At 35.0% G+C, this 14,024-nt stretch overlaps 1 protein-coding gene and 1 long non-coding RNA gene across 10 annotated transcripts in view; one reads left to right on the forward strand and one right to left on the reverse strand.

Moving 5' to 3' along the window:
* LOC149578099 (kinesin-like protein KIN-7E, chloroplastic) overlaps positions 1-14,024 on the reverse strand; it is a 377,239-nt gene that overhangs the window by 171,515 nt on the left and 191,700 nt on the right. For all 9 annotated transcript variants that reach the window (XM_089827536.1, XM_089827546.1, XM_089827542.1 and 6 more), the window contains exon 12: positions 5,311-5,415. In XM_089827536.1, the coding sequence (XP_089683662.1) occupies positions 5,311-5,415 (105 nt within the window). The remainder of the gene's footprint in view (positions 1-5,310; positions 5,416-14,024) is intronic.
* Positions 1-14,024, forward strand: part of LOC149578100 (uncharacterized) — a 383,937-nt gene that overhangs the window by 154,619 nt on the left and 215,294 nt on the right. The gene's annotated exons all lie outside the window — the stretch shown is intronic.

Here is a 14,024-nt window from a genome sequence, read left to right on the forward strand (position 1 = left end):
TCTATGCCTATGAGTCACAATTTGGATAAAGGAAGAATTTTATCATTCTGTAAAGACTCTAAGTATGCCTCCGACAAAATTGCCATAGTCAATGAACAAAATTATTGTGTCTTTGTTTCATTTAATTTTCAGTATTTATCAGAAGTACATGGCATATGTTGAATCTAACAATCCAATTTCAGATTACATATAATGTCATTGAAGTAATGAAAACAACATCTAACAAATATCAAGAACGAAATTCCTTAGTAATTAACAACAACAATGAATCTGATTATTGCTTAGCACAGTCCTTGCAATTGCTAATCGAAGAGTAGCTTGGAAGAATTATGAGGGTTGGTCCCTTAACACAACCTCTTCCCTAATATCTTTAATGCAACCAAGGATACTGTCAAACAATTTGATACAAATATGAAAGGCCCCAATGCAGATTGTGGCTAGGAAGGAATGATGCCCAGTTGCAATGTAGAACGCAAGTTGCATGGATAGGATGTGATAGTAATGCAGACATCCCACTTGCCTTATTTCTCCTTGGCCATTCACAAGTCCGGCAACAACCAACTCCCAGTTTGACATCTAGCTATTTTCCCCAGCTGTTATAATTTGACACACTAATTTATAAGCTGCCTGGCAACTGATTCAAGCCTCCAAATGATCAACGTGGGCCTCTAAATTGGCAAGGTTGGCCTTGAAATACACCCCGCAGCCTTCCAAAATTGAATGCAAGCTTCTCAAGATGAACACAGGTCACTAAGTTGTGATCTGATCACAGGTGTGAAGTAAGCCAAAATGCTACCATAGGCATTGTTTACAGCCATAAGATGGACAACACTTTCCAAAATTCAATAACAAGGTTGGATATTAGAATCACAACCACGAGCCTTCTCAGAAACACTCAATTTCCTTTTGCATAGAACAACTTCTCAGTCATAGCTAACATAGTGGGGAAGTCAATACCAATTGGTATACCTCAGCAGCAATTGCACACAATACAATAGAAATCCTCCACAATACCTCAGCTGTGGAAAGACACCACTTTTCAGTAACCATACCCTTATACCTCAGCAAGGGCATCATAATTCAAAAATCCGGAAAAGCCACAAAGGCAACAAAGGAAGATATATTTTCAAGCATATCTTTCCCAATGAAATGAACTCTCATTTATAAGTTTTCGTTGGTAAAAGTCTCCATAAAACTCCACTTTAGAAAACGTGGAAGTTTTCCAAAAGAACTCAACACTAGAAACTTACTAACTTGCTTTTTAGAAATATCTCTAAAAGTCATTACTATAATAATATAAACATTATTATAATAATGCAACTCAATGAATAATAAATAAATAAGAGGTCATGCAATTATTAGCCTAATCAACCGTAGGTGACGACCAACTGCCAAGCTACCCACTACATTGCCAAAAATATCAACTACTAAAAAAAGACTTACTAAAAATAGTAAATCCATAATTGAGATCCCCAAAACGCCCTGTCAGCTCATGAGGGTCGCTATGATGAGCTAACTCTATCAACTACACAAACTGGCCAAAAACAGGGACATTACACATTCTCTAGATTTTATCCTGTGAAATGGTAGATCTTAACTCAAGATCATATTGTGATATAGACCTGCCAGTACCTATTAGTCACAACTTGGATAAAGGAAGAATTTAATCATTCTGGATCTCATCCTGCATATTGCATTCCATGCAATACTGTTATCACAAGTATAAGTGATAAGTCATATCACAAGTATAGTAATATGACATAGTATCATGTGTTCAATGATACCACATGCTTAGAAGATTCAGATAGATATAGAGTATCAATCTATGCTTATTTATCTTAATTGATATTGCCAGCTATGATTATCTCTCAGTATGATTATCAAGTTAAGATGGAGTGTTATCCTATATAACTCTGATAACATAACTGATCTGGACTGCAGATCGGATCTAGCAAAGCATTGATATCCTTAGAAAGGATTTAGCCTATTAAATACCTTATAGTATTAACCTATTTCGGGTCTTTCTTAGAGCATTTAATAATGTTCTAAATGGCATAGTTATTGTTAGTATATTTACTAACTAAATTGTTTATTCTTGAGATGCCAATCTGGGCAATATACTCCTTAGTTTGTGAGCAGGGCAGACCTAGAAAGAGTCATGTCCTTTCTAAGGGCATGCCTCTTGGGTGCCTTATAAGTAAGAGATAGGAATGTGGATGAAGAATACACGAATGAAATAAGTCTACTCCTTTAGCATTCTCTGCCTCATTCGACTTACTAGCAAAATTAAATATATAGTTGCAGAGTATACATCAGTCAAAGGATACTGTATATACTGGTTGGTATCGATAAAAACCATCTTCAGCAAAGTACAAAAGGCTTCATATCAGATTTGGTTGTTCAGAATTTGTGGAAACTTTACAAATCTCCCCCAAATGGCCTATCTGAGTCAGCAAATTTCATCATCCCACAAATAGGCCTAATAAAATCCAAAAAAAAATCTATGAGCCCATAAGCAATCATCAAAAACCAAACTTCTCGCCTCAACTCCAATACCCGATGTAGACTGACTCCAAGCTGCCCATGCATCACTAGCAATAGTGGAACACAAAGCTCCTTTGACTTCATAAAGGTAGTCAAGAAGAATAAAATAAGATGCAAACCATGTATCAACAAGTTTCATAATTTCTTCCAGCGAATTTCCAATAAACTGCTTGTGTTGTTGATTACAAATGAACATCTAAATTTTTCAACCTTTTTCTATGAGATCTAAAATCCACTAAATTCACCAATGTCATTAGTGCATTATTCAGTGAATGCACACAACATGGTGTCAAGATAATACAACTCTATTTTTTCTACACCATCAAACCTGTTGCTTCAGGAACAGGGGCAGCGTTAATATTAATTCGCACCGCTAGTGATGCTCCCCCCTCCTCAATGCTGTCACATAACTTGTTATGAAGAAAACAACATTCTTTTATTGCCCTATATAGTAAATTGCCTTTAAAAAATAAAGCCCTTCGCTACATGTTATTCTAACATTGAGTAGAGGGGACGATTCCTAGTATTTGTCCACCCATCCATCACAATATTGCAGCCTTCTATAGTGCACACTCTTTTCAATGGTGCTTTTTGTTGTTCAAATCGAAGTTTTACTTTATCAATGGAGTAGTGTGGAGCATTTCAGACCCAAGTGGCTTATACCTCATTGGTCCAGTATTGATAACTTGGACCGTCTCTCCAAAGAAAGGTGAACGAACAACATTAAATGGTTTTTCTTAATACAAGTGTGCAACTTCTGTGTCAACTACTTTTCTAACCTTACATATCAAGAAGTCTTTCAAAGGGGTTTGAGCTGCCACTGTGTGCTCTCTTGTGAGACTGTGAGAGTTTTGTTGCTATATCTCTACTAGAAGATACATCTCTCTCTATTGTCTCTCCATTATGAGAATGAGTTTTAGTAGTTGTCCCTGTTGTTGAAGCATGAGAGGAGCTAACATTATGATATAATTTCCCATCACACCTTTCTTGATCCCTCACGGCTTGAAGACAGCCTTCGCCCTCAAGTGAGTACCTTGACATTCCTTTGGACATTGTTTACATTTGATTGTGGATGTTCCACTTCTAATTTTAGTCCCGAGAATATGATCTCAATACTTTTATAACAATATATTCTCCCAACTGACATTCTACACAAATAAAAAACATTCACAAGTTAAAACTCTACTATCTGGTTCACATCTATGAAGGCTTATCAGCAAAATGAAAATTTAGAAAATTTAAGTTTAAATATTCAAATTTTATAATTCGTCATTCAAAGAAGTAATGTTTTCCTCTGTAAAATTAAGTCTTATCATTCATAGTGTGTGAATGCTTCCACATTTTGCAAACATGCCCGCAAAATGTAGAATCATTCACATTGTTTCCAATGGCTTCCACATTTTGCAGATATGTTTGCCAACACAGGTCTGCTGGCAAACATGTATGCAAAATGTGGAAGCATTCAAACGACATGTATGTCAAATGTGGAAGCATTCACACAATAGTGTGGATGCTTCCACGCTTTGCATACACATTTGCCAATGGATCTATGTTGGTGGACATCTCTACAAAATGTGGAAGCAAATGAAAGTTTGAAACAAAAAAAACAAAAAAGGAAGCCAAAATCAAGCCACCGAAAAATGTAAACCATAAAAAGTTAAAAATAAAAACAAACAATCATTGCCAACTGGTAAAAAAAATAAATCAAAATCAAAATAATCAAACCTACCTTACTTTAGTCTTAGTCTCAATCTTTGTTTAGGGCCTAGGCTTCTGAATGCAAGTCGTTGGGCCTCCAAACAGATAAACTATGCTAAAAATATAGATTGTTTTGTTTTTATGACTTTTTAATATGCTTTTTCCTCCAAAGCAGCGTGGGTAATGTCAAAATTCTTGGTGGGATATTTGAAGATGTTGGGAGGCTTTGACACGAAGTCTCCACCCAAATTTGAAGTCTCTAGGTACGTGCGAGGTCTCGGAGATGCATCTTTAAGGGGGAGAGATGAGTCTTCTAGTTACAATCAGTGGATCGCTAAGGATAACCCCACTTTTACAAAGGACCGGACATGAAACTTCTAGTGTTGGAGAAAAGGAGGTGACATCCCATGCAACTAGAGATTAAAAAAAATCCAAGATGATGTTGCTACTTCTTTTGCAAATAGAATTGTTACAATTGCATCTTTGAGGTACACAAAGAAGCATTACATCCAATAGCTTGTATATAATGTTGGAAGGAAAGGCTTATCTAAATCTTTGTTTGATTTTCTCTATATTGTTTTGCAAATTGTATGTGAATGAATTTCTAAATCTATTGCTTGTCTACAAGAAACAATTTTAAGTATATCAAAGCAATTTTTCTTTTGCCTAAGCATTAACTTTAAAGTTCACAAAACTTTTTCCCTTATTTTGTTGTCTACACATGTGATGATGTATCTAACTAATTAGTTTTTGCATGCATTTGAATTTATTTTGATAGGAAATGCAATTAAATAAGTCCTTTCCCTTAAAATTCACAATTTTTCAATGATTTTTAAGTTGTACAGTGTTTCCAAAGTCTTTGCTGAGTTTTTGGCACTGAGCCTAAGCTCAAGCCAAGACCTGCTTGCAAATATTTTGCTGACTCTAAGTCTCAACACCATGCACCAATTAGATATTTCAAAACAACATTTCGAGAGTGAATATAAATAGGTTTACAAAGAAGTTTAAATCAGGAAATGATATAGAAGCTAACAAAAAGGTCACGACAAGGAATTAACAAAGTCTCACCGATACACGGCCATGCCCACTCAAAGAAGACTGCAACAAACGTGTGAGTTTGGAATCACGGTAAGGTATATGTGAAGGCTTACGATCACTTAATTTCGATATCACCTGGAAATTAAAATCAATTAGCTAACATCCATTGCAATGACACCATATGTAAATTCATTTCATATATGACTTTTGAGTTTTCTGTTTTCTTGTATAATTTTAGAAATAAATAGGAATCACAAGAATCATTATCAATTAAAAGATTTGTGCCACTATGCTCAATATTTGCAATTCATAGATGCAGGTTCAAAGGTGAAAACACTCTGCAGTTGCCATGAGTTTCTAAGAAAAGAGCAATACCTGCTATTAGGAACCAGTCATGCTATAGCAAGCATAGAAAGAGAACTCCGGTTATAAGAAAGGTAATTAAGAATAATGAATGTGATTAATGAGCAAAAACGTACCCACAGACTAGTGAATACATTATTTTTTATAAGACACATGCACAAATTAAGCCTTCATCGCAATGAAATAAGCTAGTTATATTATAGCAGTGTGCAGGGAATAGACAAGTGATACACTATTATTTTTGTTTGACTTTATTCAGTATAAGAACATCTCCAGACTCATTCTTAAATGGAGATTCAGTAAACTTTGGTGTAAATTGAGTTTTCTCTTAATATTAAAGATGAAACTTATCAATCATAGGATACATATGTTAGATATGAAACTGCAAAAGGAACTGAAAAGGAAATCCAAGAAGCACCCAAGGCACGGAGAATCTACAAAATGTAATATGCAAAAGAAATTCAAGGAATACACAACACTGGGGGAATCGAGACAAAGGCACAAAGATATCCTTAGAAGATCAACATGAAATGATGCAAGTAATAAGGCATGGATCCTTGCACATAAAAATATGTAGAGAAGGCCAAGATACATTCAAGACCCAAAAAGAATGACAACTATGAATAGGTGATGCACAAGAGAATGAAAGTTGAATGGAGGCCATTCACGTTTAATGGGGAATCATGCAAAAGCCCAAATATTTACTTGAGGTGCTGAAAGAAAGGATATACACAATGGTTTACTCAGGAATATCTACAAATGACTGATAGTGATAACAACACAAAGAAAAGATATGTAGATGAACCAAAGTTATAAGTTATCTATAAATAAGAGAGGGTGCTCATTGTAGTTTTTTATCTATTGGCAATGCAAGAAGACTCCGTCATTTTGTATATGCACTCTTAAGACTTTGAGATTAGATGTAAATCAGATAAGTTTGAATAAAAGATATGGGTTATTTTGAGACCTCATGTCAATTCAAATTGTCATGTAATGGCATATTCTAGAATTGATTGTAAGTTTGTGCTTCCAGTCAAGAGGGATTTGAATTCAATCTTGCAAACACCTTGAGCTGCTTATTGCATTCAAAGTTATATTTTGGTTTCAGATTCGGTATTCTAAACTTTGCATTGCTATTCAATTTTAAAGCTAGTGTAGAACACTCAAGTAACGAGGTGACTTGCAGACTTTGTGCTGCTTTTATTTTCTAAGTTTGTACATGTAAGGTGAAATACGCATTGGAGACTTTGAACTGCATCTATGTTTCATCCCTGTTCCTGAATTCACATGGGAAGTCATGAAAACAATTTGAGCTTTCATGATCTTGTTTTTAACTTTGTTGAATTGCACTTGAGATATTGTTGTAAAGATAGAAACAAGTATTCTGAAATTAAAGAGTGTGATGCAAGAACACCCACTCTGAAATAAGAGTATGGTGAATGTAACAACCAATCAATTATACTAGTGTATACACATAATCCGAGGTGTTAGTTTAGTGTAGGTTGTTTCCAGTAACAGTAGATACGAGAGCCTTCCTTTATAATTAGGGGAGACTATGTCTCACATATTTTAGTTGGAACCACTGTTTTTCACTTGATCATTCAAACTATCCACCCAATAGGTCCCTTCTAGTGTTGGAGTTGATTGGTCTTGTGATGTAATTTCTTAGCAATCGCTTAAGGACTTATGTTAGCTCTTTTATGGAGGATTTGTCAACTTCTAACAATGGTTTGTGATAAAGTGCAAACAAAATGAGTGTTTAGGGATTTAAGTTACTTGTAATTCTACTCCTACTAATGTAAGATAAAGTTGAAGATGTGGTGAGACCAAACCCATTCCTACTTCACCAAATCAAATAAGCTAAGAAAGGTCCAATCTTCTATGGATGTAAGTATAATTTTCAAGCTACTTATGGTCATCAAAACCAAAACTATTCAAACCAACGAACACCAAGTAATTGAAGTTTTTGTATTGAGCTTCTTACTAACCTTAAATTATTGCTTGCAATCAATAAACACTAGAAGGTATAAACCCTAGTTTCACTATGATTTAACAACAATACTTTTTTATTAAACTATCCAACCACTTAAACTACTTTTAAATTTCTACACGACTTAAGAAAATTTAAACTGCATAATTAAAAACCATACAACCAAAATAGCTTGAGCAATCCCCCATGTAATCAGCAATGAACTTGCAATTGCTTCAGTAGCATTCATGCAACAATCTATCCAATTCTTGGTTTACAAATGAGAAGAGAAAGCCATATATAGCTCAAATACAATGAATAGACAGGATTGATTTGAGATCAATGGCCAAGATTATGCCAACACAACCCTAGTTAAGGTTTTTACAACTGCTACTTACAATTATTAAATGCTAACCCATTAAGCTTAGGGACCAATCTATGGGCCAAAGAGAAAATTAGATTGATTTTCAATGCATATCCATTTGAGAGTAGACCAATTAGAATATTTGTTAGGTGAAGACATTAATGCACTCCATGACAGCTATAGATGAATTTAATTTGATGAACTTGGACACATGCAGTTGGAATTCTTTGATTGGTTGAAGATGAGTGGTTGCAACCTCACCATGTATATCTTGCAATCTTTTCTTCAATTCTACTTCTTCATTGTCATAAAGAAGTCTTTGCACCTCTAGCAACTTGTTTTCATACTCAAAATTTTCAAGCCTTTGATTAATTGTGATGGTTCATATTCCCAAATTGCTTTAACTTCGTGAATTTCCTCCATCCATTTAAGTTCTTCATTGTGAATTGCTTGAATTTTATCTCACATTGACATTCTAGAAGTGATGAGGTGCTTCATGTAGCTGGATTATTCTAATTGATCTTGTATTTCCAAAGGAATCTCAGGATTGTGATAATCTTCTCCATTTGCAAGCTTGGTAATTCGACTTGTGCAACTTGTTCCTTTAAATTCCATTTAGATCTTGCTCTTGGGGTTACAACTTCAATTTGACCCTCGGCCTCAAATCATCTCGCTAAACTGATGAATGACTTCAAGCCCATCCTTTTCTTGGACTTGGTTCCTTCCAATCTTGAGCTTTCCTTTTCCATTTCACCTTGCAAACCAAGAAGAAACTTAAGTTTACAATACGAGAAATATAGACAAAGTTAAAACATTTTCATTTGTAAAATAATCCCTTCCACTTAAATGATTTAGCATCAGCATTGAATTTGTTTAAATCTTAGTACTATCCATGCATCAATCATTCAGTGAAATCCACCTCCATTTTCTTATTCTCATTTCAAATTAATCAATTTCATGACTATACTTTGCAAATTGAGCCTCATCTCACATATGAGTGCAATAATTGAAGGGATCTGAGTTATAATGTTCTAGTTTCATACCAATTTTTTTAGCTTTATCTCCAATTTAATATGCCAAATTGTCTTCCTCTTGTCTTACAAATTCCTGCAATTTTGATCATGACTTTCCCATCTTCCTCTGATTTTCAGCCATAGCTCTGCATTTTGCATTAGATCAAATTTGGCTGGTATTTGAATGGGAGCTGACAACTTTCTCCTTTATAGGCATTCAATTGAAAATGCATGAATTTTCACATGGCTTACCTATTTTAGCTTTAATTTAAATTGAAATTTGATATATTTTCACTCAAGGCTAACCCACCTTTAATCCAATCATCCCCTTCACCTAGAAATTGAAATTTACTTTAACAAATTAAAATTCACTATAAAAAGCCATCAAATAAGAGCCCAAAGATCTAGGCAGAAATTTGCATGGTCTTGGGCTTGAAGCTCCAAAGCTGGATAGGAATTCACAGCGTTCTTGGACTCATGCTTTGTGGGCTTTTAGGAATGCTTGGGCTCCGTGTCATAAACCTAGGGTGGAAAATTAAGTATTGTCAAGCTCTGTCACCATCCTAGGGCACTTAAAACCACAATCAATATGCCTCACAAGCTTGCCCAAAATCTCTATCTTATCAACCCTTGAAATGAAAATGTTGCTATGCTACAACTAAACTAGCAACCACAAACTGCTAAAGGAAAAAGATAGAGTCCCCATTTGTAATGGTACAATGGTGTGAAAAGGTCACAAGAGGTAGAAGTTTAGCTACCCTTGGAAATATCAATGAGTCTATTTGTGTTTTGACAGTACACCACCATGAGGATGATTCAATGTTGGGAATGTAATCTTGTCCTAATTTTGGGGCTTGAGATATGTGAAGGGAAAGTGAACATTCGATGTTGTGTTTGGAGGTGTTGAATTTTGAATGGTCTACAACCCATACTTTAGGGATGAGTGTTGTTCCAACCTTAGCCCATTGATTTCTAATACACATTGTTGATAGGTAGTTTCCGTAAATTGCTAGTCATGAAGTTTTCAGATTGAACTTTGAAGGCAGTAGTTGTTTGGATAGATTGGGAGGTTGGGAACACAACTTCAGTGTTGAAGAATGGCATGATGATGAGATCCTGATCTCATATAATGTTGCATATGCTTTTTGCACCATCATAGGACTTATATCAGCAGCCTAGTATAGTGGTAATCTGACTTATATCAGCAGCCTAGTATGGATTAGCATATTTATCTATGCACCTGTGATAGCTTTCACATCCCTAAATATCATTCAAAGTTGGATAATTGGTGATGGTAACACCATGGGAGACATTTGTCTCTTCATTTTTAGTGAATGTGTTCGAGTGATGATTTAGGGGCTTGGCAAATCTCTCAGCTATGGGTTAATGACTCGAGATTGGGGAAATAAATTTTAAGGAGATGTGTTAGCATATTCTATAGCCACCCTTTGTTAGGGATTCATTTGTTTTACCCAAGGGACATTATGAGAATATTTGAAGTTTCCATTCTATGTGTAAAAACCCTTGTTGGTTATGGCTTTAACAAACATCAACTTCCCTTACTAGTCAGAGATTTGGCACTCAGTCAAACACTTAGCAAACAATATTAAGGAACTCCAAATGTTTGTCAATCCACAATTTTCTCAATTCCAAATTACCACTTCCAAATAATTAAAAGATAAGAGGCAATTTTCTAGATAACCATGATGAAGGGCAAGCCAATTCAGCTTGCTATACCAATTTACTGAATTCTGAATTTGTCTCTATCCAAAGTGCTGATGCAACGGAACAATGTTTTTTATTTTGTCCTTTTTGAGAATATATGATTTTTATGAATTTTTCAGAGAGTATAAAATACTTAAACCAAATACTGGAGATTCTGTTAGTAAACACTAAATTCCAGCCCCAATTTGAATTTATTAAAGGAAGACAATCTGCTGTTACATATCAAAATAGACAATGCACCTGGGAAGAATGATTTTCAACTAATTTCTGATAGCTACCAAACACATTTGCAAAAGGGGTTTGATCCCTAAGCCCACGCCAGTTGGTAGACTCCAGATTAATGCCCACGCTGACTCTTATTGGCCACAATTTTCCCCAGCAAAGGTAGCCGCTTCAGCAAATAAGCCCCACGTCAGATCTGGGTGCAATTATATCCCAAACTCGTCCACGTGGGTTTGTAATAATTAATGCAGCCCCTCCAAAACAATGCAAGCACTCTAGCTGTTGATGGCAGAGTTTAATTTGAATCGACATCTGAATTTGCTAGCCGCCTATCTCCAATTTCAATCCCTACGTCCCAACTTGTGTTGACACAATGAGTAAATAACAAATACCTCATCCAAGACCAAGACACCAGCTCCCAATGTCAAATCGATTCCCAAATTTGCAGCACACAGTTTGGCGGGAAGTCTCCAATCTCTCAATTCAGAACAGTCAATAACTTATAATATCCCATCCCCAAAAACACAATAAGGACAGTAAGAGAAGTCACAATTTGTTATACCTCAGCAACAAATTGCGGAATTACATAGAACGATCACCAGAACTTCATAAACCCTCAGCTTGAAACCAATAGATATATATTCCAGATTATTCTCCTTAACCACAAAATCACAGTAGGAGATTGTTGGCCAATTGTATACTTCAGCACAATTGCCAAGAACTTCTCAGACGAGTCCCTTATACTTCAACAAGGGCTCACAAGACAAGAAATAGGAGAAAGCCACAAAGGCACAAAAAGCATAAAAATATTCAAGTGTGCCTTTCCCAATTAAATGAGCTCTCATTTATAAGCTTTTGTTGGCAAAAGTTTCCATAAAACTCCACTTCAGAAAATGTGAAAGTTTTCCAAAATAACTCAACACTAGAAACTTTCCAACTTGCTTTTTGAAAATATCTCTTAAAGTCATTATTATAATAATATAAACATTATTATAATAATGCTACTCAATGAATAATAAATAAATCAAAGCTCATGCTAACCGAATTAACCGCAAGTGACGACCAATTGCCAAGTCACCCACTGCACTAACAAAAATAGCAACTACTAAAAATAGACTTGCTAAAAATAGTAAATCCATAACTAAGACCCCCAAAACGCCATGTTAGCTCATGAGGGTTGCTATGATGAGCTAACTCTATCAACCGCACAGAATGGCCAAAACCGGGGACATTATACTATGTTTGAGAAGTTTAATTTTCCAATTACCCAAAATCTTGTTAGGTACTAAGTATTGCACTTTTGGACCTTGCCAAGATACCTTGGTAGAACATGTTTATTGATATAGATATCAGCTATTTTGGTTTGGGACCCGAGTTTCATTCATGAGTACTTTAGAGTGTCCTCCTACTATTAGAGGAGAGTATCGATTTTACCCAATGGTATTTCAAATGTGATTAGCAGCATAGTATCAACTAGGGGGATCCCTTTCAAGATTGATATGGAAACTTGGCTTTATTTTTTATTCTAGTTTGGATCGGTTTGTTGATTGGAGGTTGTACTAGAATTAGTTGAGGACAAGTAATCATTGGGGAGGGTGGACTGTAATGTCCTCATTTTTGCGCCTTCCTTAGAGTTAGTGTTTGTAGGGATTAGCTAATCTCTTGGGTCTCTATAGGCTAATATCATGATTTGGAGATCATTTTACCTTCATCAGTGGACACATTGGGTACCATCATTTGGATTTTTCCTTCTTAGTTCATTGTCTTCTTTGAGGTTTTCCTTCCAGAATGCTTCAAGTTCCATTTGGGTACACTATATATGGTAAGTCACTTGTACATTGGGGACTGACCTTATTATTTACAATGAGGCATTAGGATTCTTCATTACATGTTGGTGATCTTTGAATGTTAGAAAAATGATTAGATGTTAATTGGTGGCATTTCAAGGGTTCAGAGCTGGCTTCCTTTATTAGGATGTTCAACTAATTTTAGGTATCGCCAATGGGCCATAGGTGCAGCATTTGTTGACAGTCTTCAATGTTGGAGAAAAATCATGAATAAATATTTAAAAATTAAAGATGATATAAAATTAACTTCTATGTTTTATTAAAATAAATTAAAGATATTTTATTATAAAAAAAAACTTCTTAAATAAACTATGAAGCTTCTTTATAAAATAGATTGTAGTGACTCTTAAAATAAATTATAAAGTCACCTCATAAAATAATAATAAAGAAACTTTGAAAAATAAATCATTAGTTACTTTATAAATTAACAATAAAGTTCTTAATGTTATGAACTAGAATAATACAAATGTAATAAAATCAGAAAAGTATACAAATAGACGATACCATTATTTACCCTAAGAAAACCCTCCTACTAGAGGGAAAAAACAACCACACCTAAAAACTTGATCCTTTTATTATATGCTCAAAACAAATATAGTGACCTTTATGCTTATAATTGATGAGTTTCAATAGTCAATCAATGAGCCTTTTTCACAGAATGCTGAATATACAAAACTAATACTTCTCACAATTACTATGTCTAACAAAATAAACTTGATCATACACTGGTCAAAATACACAGTAACCATTCTGACCAAAAGTATATATCGCACACCTAAGAAGAATACTCTTTTGACAAACTCCAGATTACTTCTTTACAATGCACGGAATAATTCATGAGCAACTCTCTTACAACATCCTTCAAGAAGAATAACATCCCAATCATATTAACTGACACTAGACTACTCTTGAACCAGTGCCTTGCTCATGATAACCATAAACTCAGCAAACATTTACACAAACAGCTCCCAACATACATACACATAGTCATCTCTCACATACACCACTATGAATGCTCTATCTCTTTATGCTTGTCTCCAACATATATGAAAATTGAATGAGAAACTGAAAAGATCATCACACCAAACAATAGACAAAGAGTCCATCATTGATAGATGAAGCATCGTAGACATTGAAGACACATTACAAGTGATAAAGAAACTGTCATGAATATTATTGCTAATATTTACGGGCTTGACCAAGAGAAGCGATGATCTCCAACCTTGAATAGAAGTCATAAA

This window comes from Cupressus sempervirens, chromosome 1 (assembly GCF_028749045.1).
Source record: "Cupressus sempervirens isolate cs-2001-9-10 chromosome 1, ASM2874904v1, whole genome shotgun sequence".
Classification (NCBI taxonomy): Eukaryota; Viridiplantae; Streptophyta; class Pinopsida; order Cupressales; family Cupressaceae; genus Cupressus; species Cupressus sempervirens.